The 14,422-nt window shown below is 40.2% G+C and overlaps 1 protein-coding gene across 3 annotated transcripts in view; it reads left to right on the top strand.

Moving 5' to 3' along the window:
- PIEZO2 (piezo type mechanosensitive ion channel component 2) overlaps nucleotides 1–14,422 on the top strand; it is a 343,011-nt gene that overhangs the window by 278,010 nt on the left and 50,579 nt on the right. For all 3 annotated transcript variants that reach the window (XM_054724315.1, XM_054724314.1, XM_054724313.1), the window contains 7 exons: nucleotides 831–996; nucleotides 1,366–1,609; nucleotides 4,028–4,124; nucleotides 5,223–5,382; nucleotides 6,834–6,923; nucleotides 9,692–9,813; nucleotides 10,839–10,910. In XM_054724315.1, the coding sequence (XP_054580290.1) occupies nucleotides 831–996; nucleotides 1,366–1,609; nucleotides 4,028–4,124; nucleotides 5,223–5,382; nucleotides 6,834–6,923; nucleotides 9,692–9,813; nucleotides 10,839–10,910 (951 nt within the window). The remainder of the gene's footprint in view (nucleotides 1–830; nucleotides 997–1,365; nucleotides 1,610–4,027; nucleotides 4,125–5,222; nucleotides 5,383–6,833; nucleotides 6,924–9,691; nucleotides 9,814–10,838; nucleotides 10,911–14,422) is intronic.

The raw sequence follows: 14,422 nt of genomic DNA, 5'->3' as shown, positions 1-14,422 counted from the left end.
GCCTTATATTTTGTGAATCCGTTTTTCTAGCTGCCACCACAAACCAAATCTGAAGATAAGACTGTGCTAGCCAGGAAGGTGCTACTCAAATTGCCCAGGCTCCTGAGCTGGGCCCCAGCCCCAAGTCCTATCAAGGGCAGACTGATAATCCAAAGGTCAAGGTTATCCACTCCTATCCAGGGAGTGCTGGATCCAGTGGAAAACCAAAGAGCAACTTAGCTGCCTAAACACATGCAGATTTAGTTTAAAGAACAACAAGGCAACTTAGACTGGAGGCTGCCTGCCTGGCTGGAGTGAGGGCCTCTTCTGGGCTGTTGGCCACGAGGACCGCTCCATCAGATGTCTCCACTCTCACGAATCGACCCATAATTGTCAACTGCTGTCACCCAGCCTTCACTACAGTATGTGCTCTGGGAAGAGTCTTTGATCACAAATGTAAAAGGGAATGGAAATGATAGAGAAAATCAGAAATGTCTGCTTCTACCATATGTAAAAAGATTAAGATGGGGAAAATGCTCAAATGGCCTCCTCAAAACATTGGTGGGAGATAAGCGCAAATAAAGAGAGTCTTGAAGGCCAGTAATTGGCACCTGACATTTTTACTCACCAACGTGCAGACACAATCCTAGGACTCTCCCACTTCGTGCCTCTGGAATGTCTGTGATTCCTCTTGCAACCCCCATGGTAAGGAAGTTGGGATTTGGCCCCAACATTGGAATCCAGTTTAGGAACACAACTCCCTTCAGAGTTAAAGAGCAGCTCATGCTGTATGGGGACTGTTACCTGCATCTGTAAACCCAGGTTTAATGATCTTACCTCTGTCTTGCCAGATGACTTCATGCTGCTTCTGTGTGCCTCCTTACAATGGCAGATTTTTGAGGATGAAAATAAGGCTGCTGTGCGAGTCATAGCAGGGGACAATGTGGAGATTTGCATGAGCCTTGATGCGGCCTCCTTCAGCCAATATAACCCTGTCCCAGATTTCATTCACTGCAGGTAACAACAGCTGCATGGTTCAAAGCCACTTTGGTGCATGCCCTTTAATTCAAGTATATACCTCTACTTCCTTCTCTCTCTCTCTCTCTCTCTCTCTCTCTCTCTCTCTCTCTCTCTCTCTGTGTGTCTCTCTGTGTGTGTGTGTGTGTGTGTGTGTGTGTGTCTGTCTGTCTTCCATTCTTGGAACACTGGGAGGTGCTTGTACACATAAAACTAATAAACATGGGACAGAGGGGTTCAGTAGCTAAAGCTGAACCTCTGAGTCAAATATATAGTATGTTTTTTACCCTCATTAAAGTAGAATCTCCCAACTTAATGTTTTTATTTGTTTTTGTTGTTGTCCTTTGATGGTTTGGCTTTATTTTCCAGATCATACTTGGACATGTCCAAAGTGATCATCTTTAGCTACCTCTTCTGGTTCGTTCTCACAATCATCTTCATCACTGGGACAACAAGGATCAGCATCTTTTGCATGGGTTACTTGGTGGCCTGCTTCTATTTCCTGCTCTTTGGGGGTGACTTGCTATTGAAACCTATCAAGAGCATCCTGCGTTATTGGGACTGGCTGATTGCTTACAACGTCTTTGTGATTACAATGAAAAACATACTGTCAGTAAGTGGCTCCCACTGTGTAACACATTTGTGGTTTCAGTGTAAGAGTAAACAGTCTATTCAGTGGTTATTAAAAACCCATCGTCCATCACACTGCTCTCTTAAAAGCCCCAAATGAGATGCTGCAAATTCAGAATTCAAATGACCATTTATTTCTATTTGTTTTACCACATTAAGCAGAATCTTTTTTTTCTTTTTTCCACAATCTCAAGGTCACATGATGAGAGAATATGTATTCGTCGGAATAAACTCTAAAACATGTTTTATTAATTAAAATCCACTCTCTTCTGAGGACTAATTTATCATCATTCTTACTATAGTGCAAAATGGCCATTTAAAGTCATGTTATGTTGGCTAAAAGCAACTCTCTCTTATCTAGAAAGTGTCATTAGATACAAAAGCATAGTTCTCTAGGACACCGTGTGGGAGGGGAATGAAATGGAATAGACTATTGAAAGCATGAATGTTTTATGTACACATGAGATGTGGGTAGACACAGAAGCAATCACAGTGTCACAGCTGCCTCTGAGCACAGGGCCCAGCTAAGGCAACAGAGGATTGAGGCAGAAACCACCTCCTTCTTCCTCAAAGTTTGGCTGCTCTGCTCTCAAAGTTCCATGTTCCAGAGCACAGCTTTCTCCCTGACCTGATCGATAACTCAGACTGCCCCCTTGTAATCCCAGAGTCACATAAAATCTTTCAGGATACAGTTAAGGTATTTGTTATTTCAGCATATTAAACAATAATCTTTCATGAACTGAAGGAGTTAATTCATCTCTAGTTGGCCCTAACTTAAAGTTAATCCTAGTACATGCTACTCCCAGGCTATACCTGATAATGCATTAGAAGAATAGTGATGTAATGACTTCCTGCTTCTCCCCTTCCTAACTACTTAAAGATGAGCTCACCAGGCAGGCAATTTAACTCTGAAAGCATTTGATTTGGGGAGGGAGGGAGGGGGCGACGGCACATCCATTGCTGTGTTTAGAGGTCTTGGAAAGTCAAGTCTGTGTAACCATGAATATGTATTTGAATAATTTATTTTGTCTACAATCCATTGAAATGTTAATGTTCTAGTTGATACTAAAAGTGACTTTTATTTATCAATTTTACCGCACCAGTATTTATGTACATTTGGGGTAGTTTGGGGAGTTATAGGAGAGGGTATGAGACAGGGCAACAGAACACCATTGCATTCTAAAGCCAATCTGACGGTGAAGGATCCATTACTAGAAGCTGATACCTACAACCTTTCCTGGAAAATCTGTCTACAAAGTTCATTCATTCATTCTGTAAATCTAAATTGTACTGCTTTTTGCTAGGCACTGTTTTATATCTTGAAGAGCTAAAAATATATAGCACTCAAATTTTATCCTCAAGGAACTCATTTTCTGAAAGGAAAGATCAACCTTCTTATAATTATATGATCTTTTGATGCTAATTATTACAAGGGTTCAGGAAAATAAAACAAAAAAAGGGGGGTACTTAATATATTGCCTAGATAAGTTGGGAACAGACTTCTTAGAGGTGATGCCATTTGAACCCATCAGAGACCTGAAAGATAGATTGAAGGGTGCCCAGGTAGACAAAGCAGGGAGAATATTCCCAACTTGGGAAGCTGAACAAAAGCATGGCTGTGTAGGACTGAAATATGAATTACCCCCAACCATGTACTGATGTGGGTAACTGCTGATTTGGGAGCATATTCTAATTATATTCTCCCATCCCCAAGAAATCTGCATAATTCAGCCATCACTTTTATGTGTTGGCTTATAATAATTCATGTTTAATACATGATAAGAAAGCATTGTTATGGGACAATCACATTCAAATAAACAAAAAAAAGATCCCTTTACCCAGAGAATTGGCAGAAGAAGAAGAAGAAGAAGAAAGAAGAAGAAGAAGAAGAAGAAGAAGAAGAAGAAGAAGAAGAAGAAGAAGAAGAAGAAGAAGAAGAAGCGGCCTCTGCTCCTATTCTTAGAACTATATATCTTACAGCTTATGTTTGTGATGATGTCCTGGCAAACAGCATAGGTTTCCTATGTCTGACAGGCCAGGAAATAATGACCAAAATCAAAGTCCTGGAGTTCAATGCTTACCCATTCACTATCACAGAGTTCAGCTTGTTTCTATGATAATCCAATATTTTCTCTTTAAAAGAGAGGTGCTTCCAAGTGTGACAACATCACATTAAAGCTGCTTCCTTTACTCATTGGGTCTAATTTTCCCTGGGAAATGATGGTGCTCTGGAAGCACTGATAGCACTACCCAGTGGTGACTATAATTTTACGTGTCAGGACCTCCCACAGTCATTGGCACTGAGACTTGGTGAATTCTTGCACATGTTAGGACCACAAGACATCAAGCTTTTTTTCTAGGTGCAGAGTTTCAGAGTTTTCCTTTTCCATTTGTTTTGCAGATAGGAGCATGTGGATACATCGAAAAATTGGTTAAAAATAGTTGCTGGTTGATCCAAGCTTTCAGCCTGGCCTGCACAGTCAAAGGCTATAAAATGCGTAAGTATGAGAAGCATATTTGGGAATGGAATAACAAAGAGGGAAGGACAGCTGTATTGTTATAATTTAACGTTGGGCCAAAACATGTAAAAAAAAAAGAGAGAGAGAGAGATAAAAATGGAGTTCAATTTGATCTCTACATGGAGGCTATAGGATTGCACTACATTATGAATCTATTGTCTGTAACAAGAAATGCTCCTATTCTGGACATTGTAGATTGTCATCTACAAACATCCCAGGTCTGGAGGCTAGGTGTTGCCTGTAGTAGCTCCCTGAACTTTTTTGAATTATGATTAGGAAGAGTTACAGATGCCCACTCAAACCTGTGGTTGTGTGCAGTTAGAATCTTCGGTCATCATTGTAATTCTGACTTCCATGTTCTTCTCTCCTCTGGAAGCTCAGAGAACCTCAAACTCAGGAAATAAGTAGGAAGAGCTGCAGAAACTCTGGAGTTACACTTCCACCAAGACAGAGTCAGAAGTCCCATTTTCATCTCTCTGCCTCTTGCATCAGAACCCAGGGCAGCACCACACACAATCCTCCCCGGTGCCTAGAATGGGGGCAAGTTAAACATGACACTCCCCCACTGTGTGGAGGATGAAGAGTCACAGGGGATTTGCTTTGATTTCAGATCAGATGTGCTGTTGAGACTCCTTCTTCTAATAGGCCCCACTGTGCTGCCTCCCTCTGGCTAGAGCCCATTTCCAGAAAGGGTGTTTTATTTTGTACCAGAGCACTGCCTCTGGCATTGAGACATGCAGTCGTTATTTCTTTATGGCCTTCGTTGGAGGTTGGGGGGAAAGGAGTCCCTCTCTCCATAAAAGAGGGGAACACTCAGGAGTCTTCCTTAGCAAAGAGCCCCTCCTGTGCTTTACATTGTCAAGAGTTCGCTTTGCGGTCAGCCTTATGGATCAATGTTCCTATTGGATTTTAAGGGCATGGCCTTGCTCGTAAATAAATCAACTCAAAAGTGAGTTGATGGATCAGAATGTTGCTTTCATGCCTGTGATTTCCCAAGCCTGATCACACCACAGGTTTTATAAAATAACAACAACAAAAGTGGATGTTAATTTTAATTATTTTAATTTTTTGCCTCAGCTGATGCTGATTCCTCATGTAAACTACCCAGTGGTGAAGCAGGAATCATCTGGGACAGTATATGTTTTGCCTTCCTCCTGCTGCAGAGAAGAGTTTTTATGAGTTACTATTTCCTGCACGTTGTGGCGGATATAAAAGCTTCACAGATCCTGGCATCGAGGTAGGGCAGACTTCTTAGTCTCCACTCTTCTTCCAGTTTTTGCCCCTGATCTTGTAGGTTTAGGGGGAAAGACTAGGAAGAGGACTAAGTATTAAAAGGAGTGCCAGCGAGATGGCTAGGTGTGTGACCCCCTAGGCTGCTGTACCCATATCAGAGACACTAGCCAATTGAACAGCGCCATCAGTGACCTTGACAGGTGAGAATCAGAACTTGGAAGTAAAGGCTTGGAGGCAGGGGACTTGACTTGGCGTGGTAAACACACAATACGATGTACAGATGATGTATTGTAGAATTGTGTGCCTGAAACCTGTATAATTTCATTCATCAGTGTCACCTCAGTAAACACATTCTTTAAAAAGCAAAGACTTGGAGACAGTGATGTAAGATCTTTGACTTTCCCGGGGCAGTGCTATAAGGCTGTACATAGGAAAACGTGGGGTCCGTGGGTTCTTTTTCTAAGATTTGAGAATGTTTGCATGCCTATAAGCAGGTTCCAGTAGCAGTGGGAAGGTTGAAAGTGAAGGAAGAGAAGGAGAAAAAGGAAGGATGGAGTCCCTCAGGCTGCAGGTGGGGAAGGGACCTGAGCACAGGCAGGCCTCAGGCAGGAGAACGTCACCTCTTCCTCTGTCACCGAGAAAGGTTATCCACAGGATAGATGGCGGGAAGCTGAGCAAATACTTGCTCGTGACTTATGTTCTCTCTGGGAAGTAGGAAGCTAGGCCGTTGACTAGGAGTGAAGAGCCGTTGGCAGAATTCAGGACTTGAGAAAAGGGTAAGAAATGTGAAATAGCCACTGGAGAGGAGCAGACAAGCTTCTAGAGAGTGTGGTGCAGTGGCTTGTTGGCCAGCTATGCGTTTCTGCACCTCTGAGATTCTGCAGACTTGCCATTTGCCAACCGATTGTGACCTGTGATGATGGGACAGAGTTGAGGATATTGAGAGAGATTGATGAGATCTATGGGGACCCTTAAGTTGGCTTGAAATGTGAGAAAAAGCAGAAGGGCGGGGAAGGATAGAAAGAATAGAATCAAAGAGGCAAGAGACTGAAAACCCCATTGATGGGGCTTGCAATTCAACTTTGCACTTTCCCTTATGTATTGAGTAGAAAACCAGTCTGAACTCACTCTTGCAAATGTCCCCTAGTGGGACAACTAGAATAAGGTCAGGAGAGTAACCTTAGGTATAACGTTCTGTGGGACAGGTTTGAAGCGGCTCATGACTTCTCATGTCTTAAGCAACACAAACCATTTTAGTTTCACTGATCTCTCAAGAGTGTGAGCAGCCACTCCTTCCTGGGGGAGGTTGTGCCATGTCTGTCCACTCGGAAGGGGCCAGGAAACTTCAGTCTACAGCCCAACAAGAATTATTTTCGAACCCTTATCGTTATTTTAGGGGGAGGTGAGTAACAACAGTAGAAATACTAATTTGCTCTGTTTCCAATTTTCCTTTAGAGGGGCTGAACTTTTCCAGGCCACAATTGTAAAGGCTGTGAAAGCAAGAATTGAGGAAGAGAAAAAGTCAATGGATCAGCTGAAGAGGCAGTAAGGATGCTTTATTTTCCTCTCCTCTGTTCCTTTTAGTTTTGGTTGGTATGATCCCATTCAGACACTCTCAGCTCTCTCTCTAGAAGCCTCAACCCCCTGAAAAATCGATTCACAACTTCCCAGGTATTTACTGGTATGCCTGGTAGGCTGAACATGGAAGTTATTAAAAAGAAAGTTGGCTACAATGTGGTAGAAAGGGAGCCGGCTTGGGTAAGGCCAATGTCAAGGCTTAGTGCGGTTGCTTCCTTTGATAACTTGAGCGAGTCATTCACATTCTCTGGATTTTAATCTTCTGCTTTAAATTAGGGCTGACAGTTCTCCCTGAGGTTTTTAGAAAGATTAAACAAGGTAATCAATGAGACAGCGCATTTCACAGTGCCAGGCACTTGGAGTAAATGATCATTACATCTGTGGGTTAAGGGAATAAATGCAGAGTTCTGGCTCTGGAAGGATCTTAAGAGATAATATAATCCAGTCTCTTCGGGAAGAAACTGATGACCCACGGTATTAGATCATTTAAAATTCCCGACTAACTAGAGGCAGCACTAGAAATGCAACCCATACTTCTCTATATTCAGTTCAAGACCTTTTCCAACAGAGCATCCTGGAGAAGTTGAGTAGTGGACTGACTTCACCCAAGAGATTTGAGAATTTTGAATTCTTGTGGGGGGGGGGGGGGGGAAGGGTTGTTTGTTTATTTTTAGCACATTGTAAAGAATTTTCTTAGAGTGAGATTTCCAGCAATGAATGGAACTTCATGTGTTTGGGGGGCAGGTTTAAGAGCTGATGGCCTAGAATTCAGCACACAATAAAAATTCCCTGAGTTTGCTTAAACCAGTTCATTTCATTCTGACCTCATTTTTACTCATGCAAAAATATTTGCTAGTACAAATTACACTTATCCCATGGCATGGTTATTTTTACACTCACATATATGAGCTATATAGTGTGATTCAGTGTAACTGTCGCTATTGTTGTTTCTAAATACCTAACTCAGGTCTAGATAAATAACAAATTTAGAATGTGTTCCCATAATGAGGCCTGTTACTGTAATTCACTTCACTGAATTTTTTCATTTGCTTAAGTGATAGAAGGTCAGAATAAAACAGAATAAAGGCAGTGATCATTGCAAAAGACAAACTGAACATGTTTTAGCTGCACAAAGCAGAAATGGTGCTTAAATCAGTTCTTGAGCAATATATCCAGAATTTTTAAGAAACTGAATTAAACAATGAAACATTTCAGGAGGGCAGATCTAGGAAATAGAGTTCAACATTGCCGTTTCTAAATAGAATTCCTAAATAAGCAGACAAAATAAAGGTACTAAGTCAATAATTAAAGATGCAGTAATACATTTGTCCAGAACCAGTAAGAGATTAGATTTGAAATAGAGAAGAGGCATATGATCTAACAAAATACTTATTAACATTTTATGAGCGACTTGCTATTTACAACAGTTCTCACATTCACATATTTTTGTCATTTGATGTTCACAACAACCATGTAAGGTAGATAGATATTATTTAAAAATGCAAAACCTGGGAGAATAAAGAACTTTATATTTCACTAAAGGCCTGGTGCATGGATTCGTGCACCGGTGTGGTCCCTCAGCCTGGCCTGCACCCTCTCGCAATCTGGGACCTCTCAGGGGATGTCAGAGAGCTGGTTTTGGCCCAATCCCCATAGGCCAGGCTGAGGGACCCCACTGGTGCACGATTGGGGCCAGGGAGAGATCGCGGGAGGGCTCCAAGGGGTGTCTGGCCTGTCTCACCCAGTCCCAATTGGCCAGACCCCAGCAGCAAGCTAACCAACCAGTCAGAGCATCTGCCCCCTGGTGGTCAGTGTGTGTCATAGTGACTGGTTGAATGGTCAAACAAATAGACACTTAGCATATTAGGCTTTTATTATATAGTACTAGAGGCCAGGTGCACAAAATTCATGCATGGGGGGGGCGAGTCCCCTCAGCCCAGCCTGCACCCTCTTCAATCCAGGACATCTCTCTCACAATCTGGGACCACTGGCTCCTAACTGCTCACCTGCCAGCCTACCTGACTGTCCCCAACTGCCCCCTGCCAACCTGATCACCCCTAATTGACCCCCCTGCCAGCCTGGTCACCTCCAACTGCCCCCCCTGCCGGCCTGGTCACCCCCCACTGCCCCCCTGCTGGCCTGGTTGCCCCTAACTCTCCCCCCTGCCGGCCTGGTCACCCCTTACTGCCCTCCCCTGCCATCCTGGTTGCCCCCAACTGCCCCCCTGCCAGCCTGGTTGCCCCCAACTGCCCCCCACCCCACTGACCTGGTCACCCCCAACAGCCCCCCCTGCCGTCCTGGTTGCCCCACGCAGCCTGTTCCCTCACTAACCCCCCTGCCGGCCTGGTCACCCCACACAGCCTGCTGTTCGGTCATCCATCTGGTTGTTTCAGTTGTGACGGCCCCTGGCTTTTTATATATTAGGATAGGATAATATGCTGCATGCAGACAGCTATGTTACAAGGTATAAGTAGATATAAAGTATTGCATATCAAACTTTAGCATAATTATTATCAGTCATATTATTAAGGCTTGCATCTGTGTAGTAAAAATTAACGTAAGTATATTAAAAACAATGGAGATACTTGTTTCTAATAAGAAACCATTCACAAGTCCAAAATATTGACCACTTTGTTCATGCTTTAGCTATGTACATAAAAGTGTAAACCCAAAGTATGACTGTAGGATAACTGCGGACGTGTTCTTGGCATTGCTGCTGCTCTTGCATCTTTCAGGATGGATCGCATTAAGGCCAGGCAACAGAAATACAAAAAGGGTAAGGAGAGGATGCTGAGCTTGACCCAGGAGTCAGGGGAAGGCCAAGACATCCAAAAACTCTCTGAAGAGGATGACGAAAGTATGTAGAGACATTTCCCTCTTGCCCAAGTACCTTGACATTAAATAATAGCATGATATTGGGTAGGGCTGCAAAATAACGTTAATTTTCATCTTGCCAATATTATTAATGTATTTTTTTAACTTAACAAGTTTTACATTCCTATTGTGAATGGGATACCTTTATTTGTTTGATGAAGTACACATTTAATGAATCCATGACTTGACAAGTCTTCTCTTCAGCAAGACAACTTAAATCCGTATGTAACCTGCCTCCTGTTTCACAGATGTGTTTCTAAAGGAAGTGGGCATAAATTTGCTTAATTTATTCCTTTAGGGAAGATATGTCAGATATGCAATCTACTATAATCTTTGATTTCTATGAATATTATATGAAAACTAAGCATATATGCATATTTTATGTGTTGTCTAAATAATGGTAGTTAAAATATCATTTAATGATATTTATATTTAAATGTATTCATGATACCTAATGATAGATATATTATACCCAGTAAAGTTGAAAAGGTTTTCTTATAAATGTTTGTATGCTTTTGTATTTAGAGGGAATGAAGAAATAATGCATGATAGTATCCATTAATCACCAGTAAACATATTTTTTCAACCATATATTCAAATAATCACAAGAAAAATGTCTGGCTATAGGAACATATGGCTTTAACAAATTATTTGCCACTGAATTGTGTTATAAATTTTGAGTGATGCTTTTTCTGTTGATTCAAAAGAAAATTTAGTGTGAAATGCATTTTTGACAGAAAATTTAGTGTGAAATGCATTTTGACATTTTTTTCTGTTACTAAAAAGAAAATGGAAATGTGGCATAATGCTAATAGAACACAGTATTTACCTTGTGAAATCAATTGCTAATACATGTAAATTTTTCAGTTTCTGTATAGTTCCTTTTCCTGACCTCTGATGTACTTTTGCAACTTATCTAGATTTTAACAATTGAGTTGTTAAAGCGTGGTTTTCAAAATTTGTTTTCTCACTTTATAAGAATTAATATTTGGACATATTTTATTTTAGGAGAAGCAGACAAACAGAAAGCCAAGGGCAAAAAAAAGCAGTGGTGGCGGCCTTGGGTTGATCATGCTTCCAGTAGGTTTTCTCGATCCTCTTACAATTTCGTCAATTCTAACCCTTATATCCTTGACCAGAATTCAGGCGTCCCCATGGCCTGTGTGTTTTAATGCATGGTTTGATCCTTGTGACTTGATAAGGGGTCGGAGTATAGAAAAACTGTGCTTTGAATGGCTCTCTGAGCCTGAATACAAAATCTTCCAGAGAAATTAGTGATTACATGCTGGCTGAAGAAAGCCAAGCCCAATCACCATTTATGGGCTCAGAAAGGACAGATTCATTGACTGCTGTGTTATCCACTTCTGAGGTCTAGAGTCCTGCTGATGTGTATTTGTTTTGTGGCTTAAAATCCTTAATAAAAATAACTTTCTGCCCTGACCGGTTTGGCTCAGTGGATAAAGCGTCGGCCTGTGGACTGAAGTGTCCCGGGTTTGATTCCAGTCAGGGGCATGTACCTTGGTTGTGGCCATATCCTCAAGTAGCGGGTGTGCAGGAGGCAACTGATCGGTTTTTCTCTCTCATTGATGTTTCTAACTCTATCCCACTCCCTTCCTCTCTGTAAAAAAAAAATAATAAGTTTCTGTGCCTCCTGGGACCCTGATTTAAGGATAATCATTATGTTCACAGTGTCTGAGACCCATCTAGGCATGGATGCCAATGAGCCTCCCCTACCCTCATTCCCAGAGCTTAGATTTTATTTGCATGTGAGAAATTTTTACACTTTGTTAAATATAAAAATGAGAACAACTTAAAATAAATTTACTTTTTAGTTCTGCCTCCTCCCTAGTTTCAAAAAGGCTCCCAGCGTGTGGCCTCAGAGCACCTGCAGCTCAGCCAGGACCAGTTAAGAGCAGTCAGAAAACAGTTTTGAAAAGCAGTACTTGATAGCCACATGGAATTAGTGCTTTTCCCTCCTGAGCATAAAAATATAATGAAGAATTATGGTACTCTGCGGCTATATTTGTTCTGCTTGGCAAAAGAACTATCACCCACTATTGACCAATGGTATTTTAATGGAATGATCCCTTTGAATCCAGCCTCCTTAAATGTATTAGAATATTAAGTAATTATTAATTATTTTTAAAATTACTTATAATATCTTCGGTCCTTTATGTCTTGTTCTGTGTTTTAGTAACTGTAGCTAATATAATCAGACAAGGAATATCACCAAGGCCCATAACATCACATGATGATTGGAGGGACTCTACTAGTGGGATATGTAGAATCACTAGAAAATCAAATTGATCAGAATCTTTTCCCATACTTAATTCCTAGTGTCACCTAAGACACTGGTATTAGCTCCTCTGATTCTAGAAATATGTTTTTAAATCAGTAAACCAATTTAATAAAGCAGTATTCAAAATTTGCTCAGTATATGTGGGTGTAATTAAATTTAATCCCAAATATTGAATTTTAGCATCGTGGCAGGAAAAAATAAAACCCATCTGTTGGAAAGAGTTTTATTTTATTTGCTGCCCAAGTCAAAAGGCAAAATTCAAGGTGAAATTCTCTGTGACTCTAATTTACTGCCCATTGACGTTAGTCATGCTGATAATCTAACAATGCATTGCACTGTATGCCCATTTCTATCAAGTCACAAGTAAACTATGCCTATCTTTCTGTTTTTAAAGGGTTCTTTGCTAGTTTAAAGAGACCTATCCATTTCAAAATTGTGTCATACTAAATGTTTTGTTTTTTTCAGATGGGGTAAATTCCCATTACAATCATTGTGGTTATGTTTCCTTTCTCATCTAAACATTGCATTTTGGAAGGATTTGGATATGGTCTTTGATAATGATCTTACAAGATGGGAATAATTTAAAGAACTTCCTATGAAGAGTATGGTCTTTAGACTTTTCTGATTCATTTCACCCTCATTATATCAAGTTCTTAAAGACTGGTATTAAACTAAATGTGCCTCGTTACAATACCTTATGATGCAATAATGCATGAATGTGTGCTATTCATAGGTTGGAATCAGATTCTGAGCATGGTGTTAAATTTTTTCTACAAAATATATTTTCTTTACAAGCTTTTGAAAGGAAAAGAATGAACATGTGATTTATTTTATAGATTATGACATGCTCCAAAATGTATCTTCAGATCTGGAAGAACTTTATTAAAAGCTCTTATTTCTCTAAAAGTCACTGGGCTTCCAAGTAGATATTCTTAGTGGTGTCAAGCATAAAAATAAATGTAGTTGGAATACCCTTGTGTAAATCCATTGGCAGTATAATAATAATGTTGTTGTGTTGTTCATATTATTGGTAAGCATTCAAGATCTTAACATAGATTGCAGGTGACAAATTTCCCACTTCCATACCTATGTGCACACATGCGATTGCATCATTGCTGTTCAATGATACCTTCCATTTCAGTGTAGTGTGTCTTCTTGTCACTTTAATACTGTCTAAGTCAATGCCAAGCCTCATTTTATATTTGAATATCTGAAATAAAGGGCCCATTTTTGGGGGCTGGGATTTTTAAATTTATTTTCATGCTTAGTTGTTCAGTAATAACATCAGCATTCATAATACATATATGGACACAGGCTGGAGGCAGGATCTCTATCCAAACTAACAAAGGCATATATAAGAGCTCTACTCATTATTAATAGATAACACTGAAGAAAATATTCTCTGTTATTTTCCTAGTTTTATGTCAATAACATTTTGTAAAGAATAGAAAATATTTAACATTTTTCTTTTTGTAATGTGTTTATTCTACCTCTCACATACAAATTGGTAGTTTTTCAAATTACAAAATCAATGCTATGACTACTTGAGGTGAAAACGGCTTGCGCTCACAGTGTTCCCATGGCTAAAAGTTATAGAAGGTATGATTGAATACAATTTAAGCTACTGTTGATTTTAGAGACTATAATGAGGGTAAAATGCTCAATCTGATACTCTGTTTTTACCAAATGACCATGTGACGTACAGTCCATGTAACGTTTCCTGCAAATCTCTGAGCTTACATGAAGGCATTACTTTAATGGTCTTCTCACTGTCAAACGTAATGCTGTAACTTTGGTTTGTTCTTGCTTACTCTTACCTTATGTTATATTGCATTTATTTCCTCAGGCCTGGACCCAGTACGCTGGGCCTGGTTATTTCTTCAAAATAAAAATAACAAATCACAGTGCTTCTGTTCAAGGATATAAGGCCCAATTCATTCCCTCTGCGTCTTCATGGATGGAGGCCTCAGATACGTCTGAAATCATGGGCAAAATTATTTACCTTTTGACCATGTTAGTGATATTCAAGCAACTAATTTTAAACAAGCCAAGGTTTTCCATTACCTTGCAATGTTTAAGTCCAAAATATAACTGGACACATCGTGTTATGTTATCCAAAAGGAAACTCAGCATTTGAAAACATGAACATAACTTGAAAGTATTAATGTTTTCCTGCAATGATGGTACAGTTCTTGTAGCATCAGAAATATATATGCTGGGTCTCTTTTCTCTGATAAATTTAAAATAATGATCAAACTGATAAAAATGTGATCCTCAAATTTCTATAAATCTC

Source organism: Eptesicus fuscus, chromosome 12 (assembly GCF_027574615.1).
Source record: "Eptesicus fuscus isolate TK198812 chromosome 12, DD_ASM_mEF_20220401, whole genome shotgun sequence".
In the NCBI taxonomy this organism is placed as follows: Eukaryota; Metazoa; Chordata; class Mammalia; order Chiroptera; family Vespertilionidae; genus Eptesicus; species Eptesicus fuscus.
This window is presented reverse-complemented; position numbering and strand designations above follow the sequence as displayed.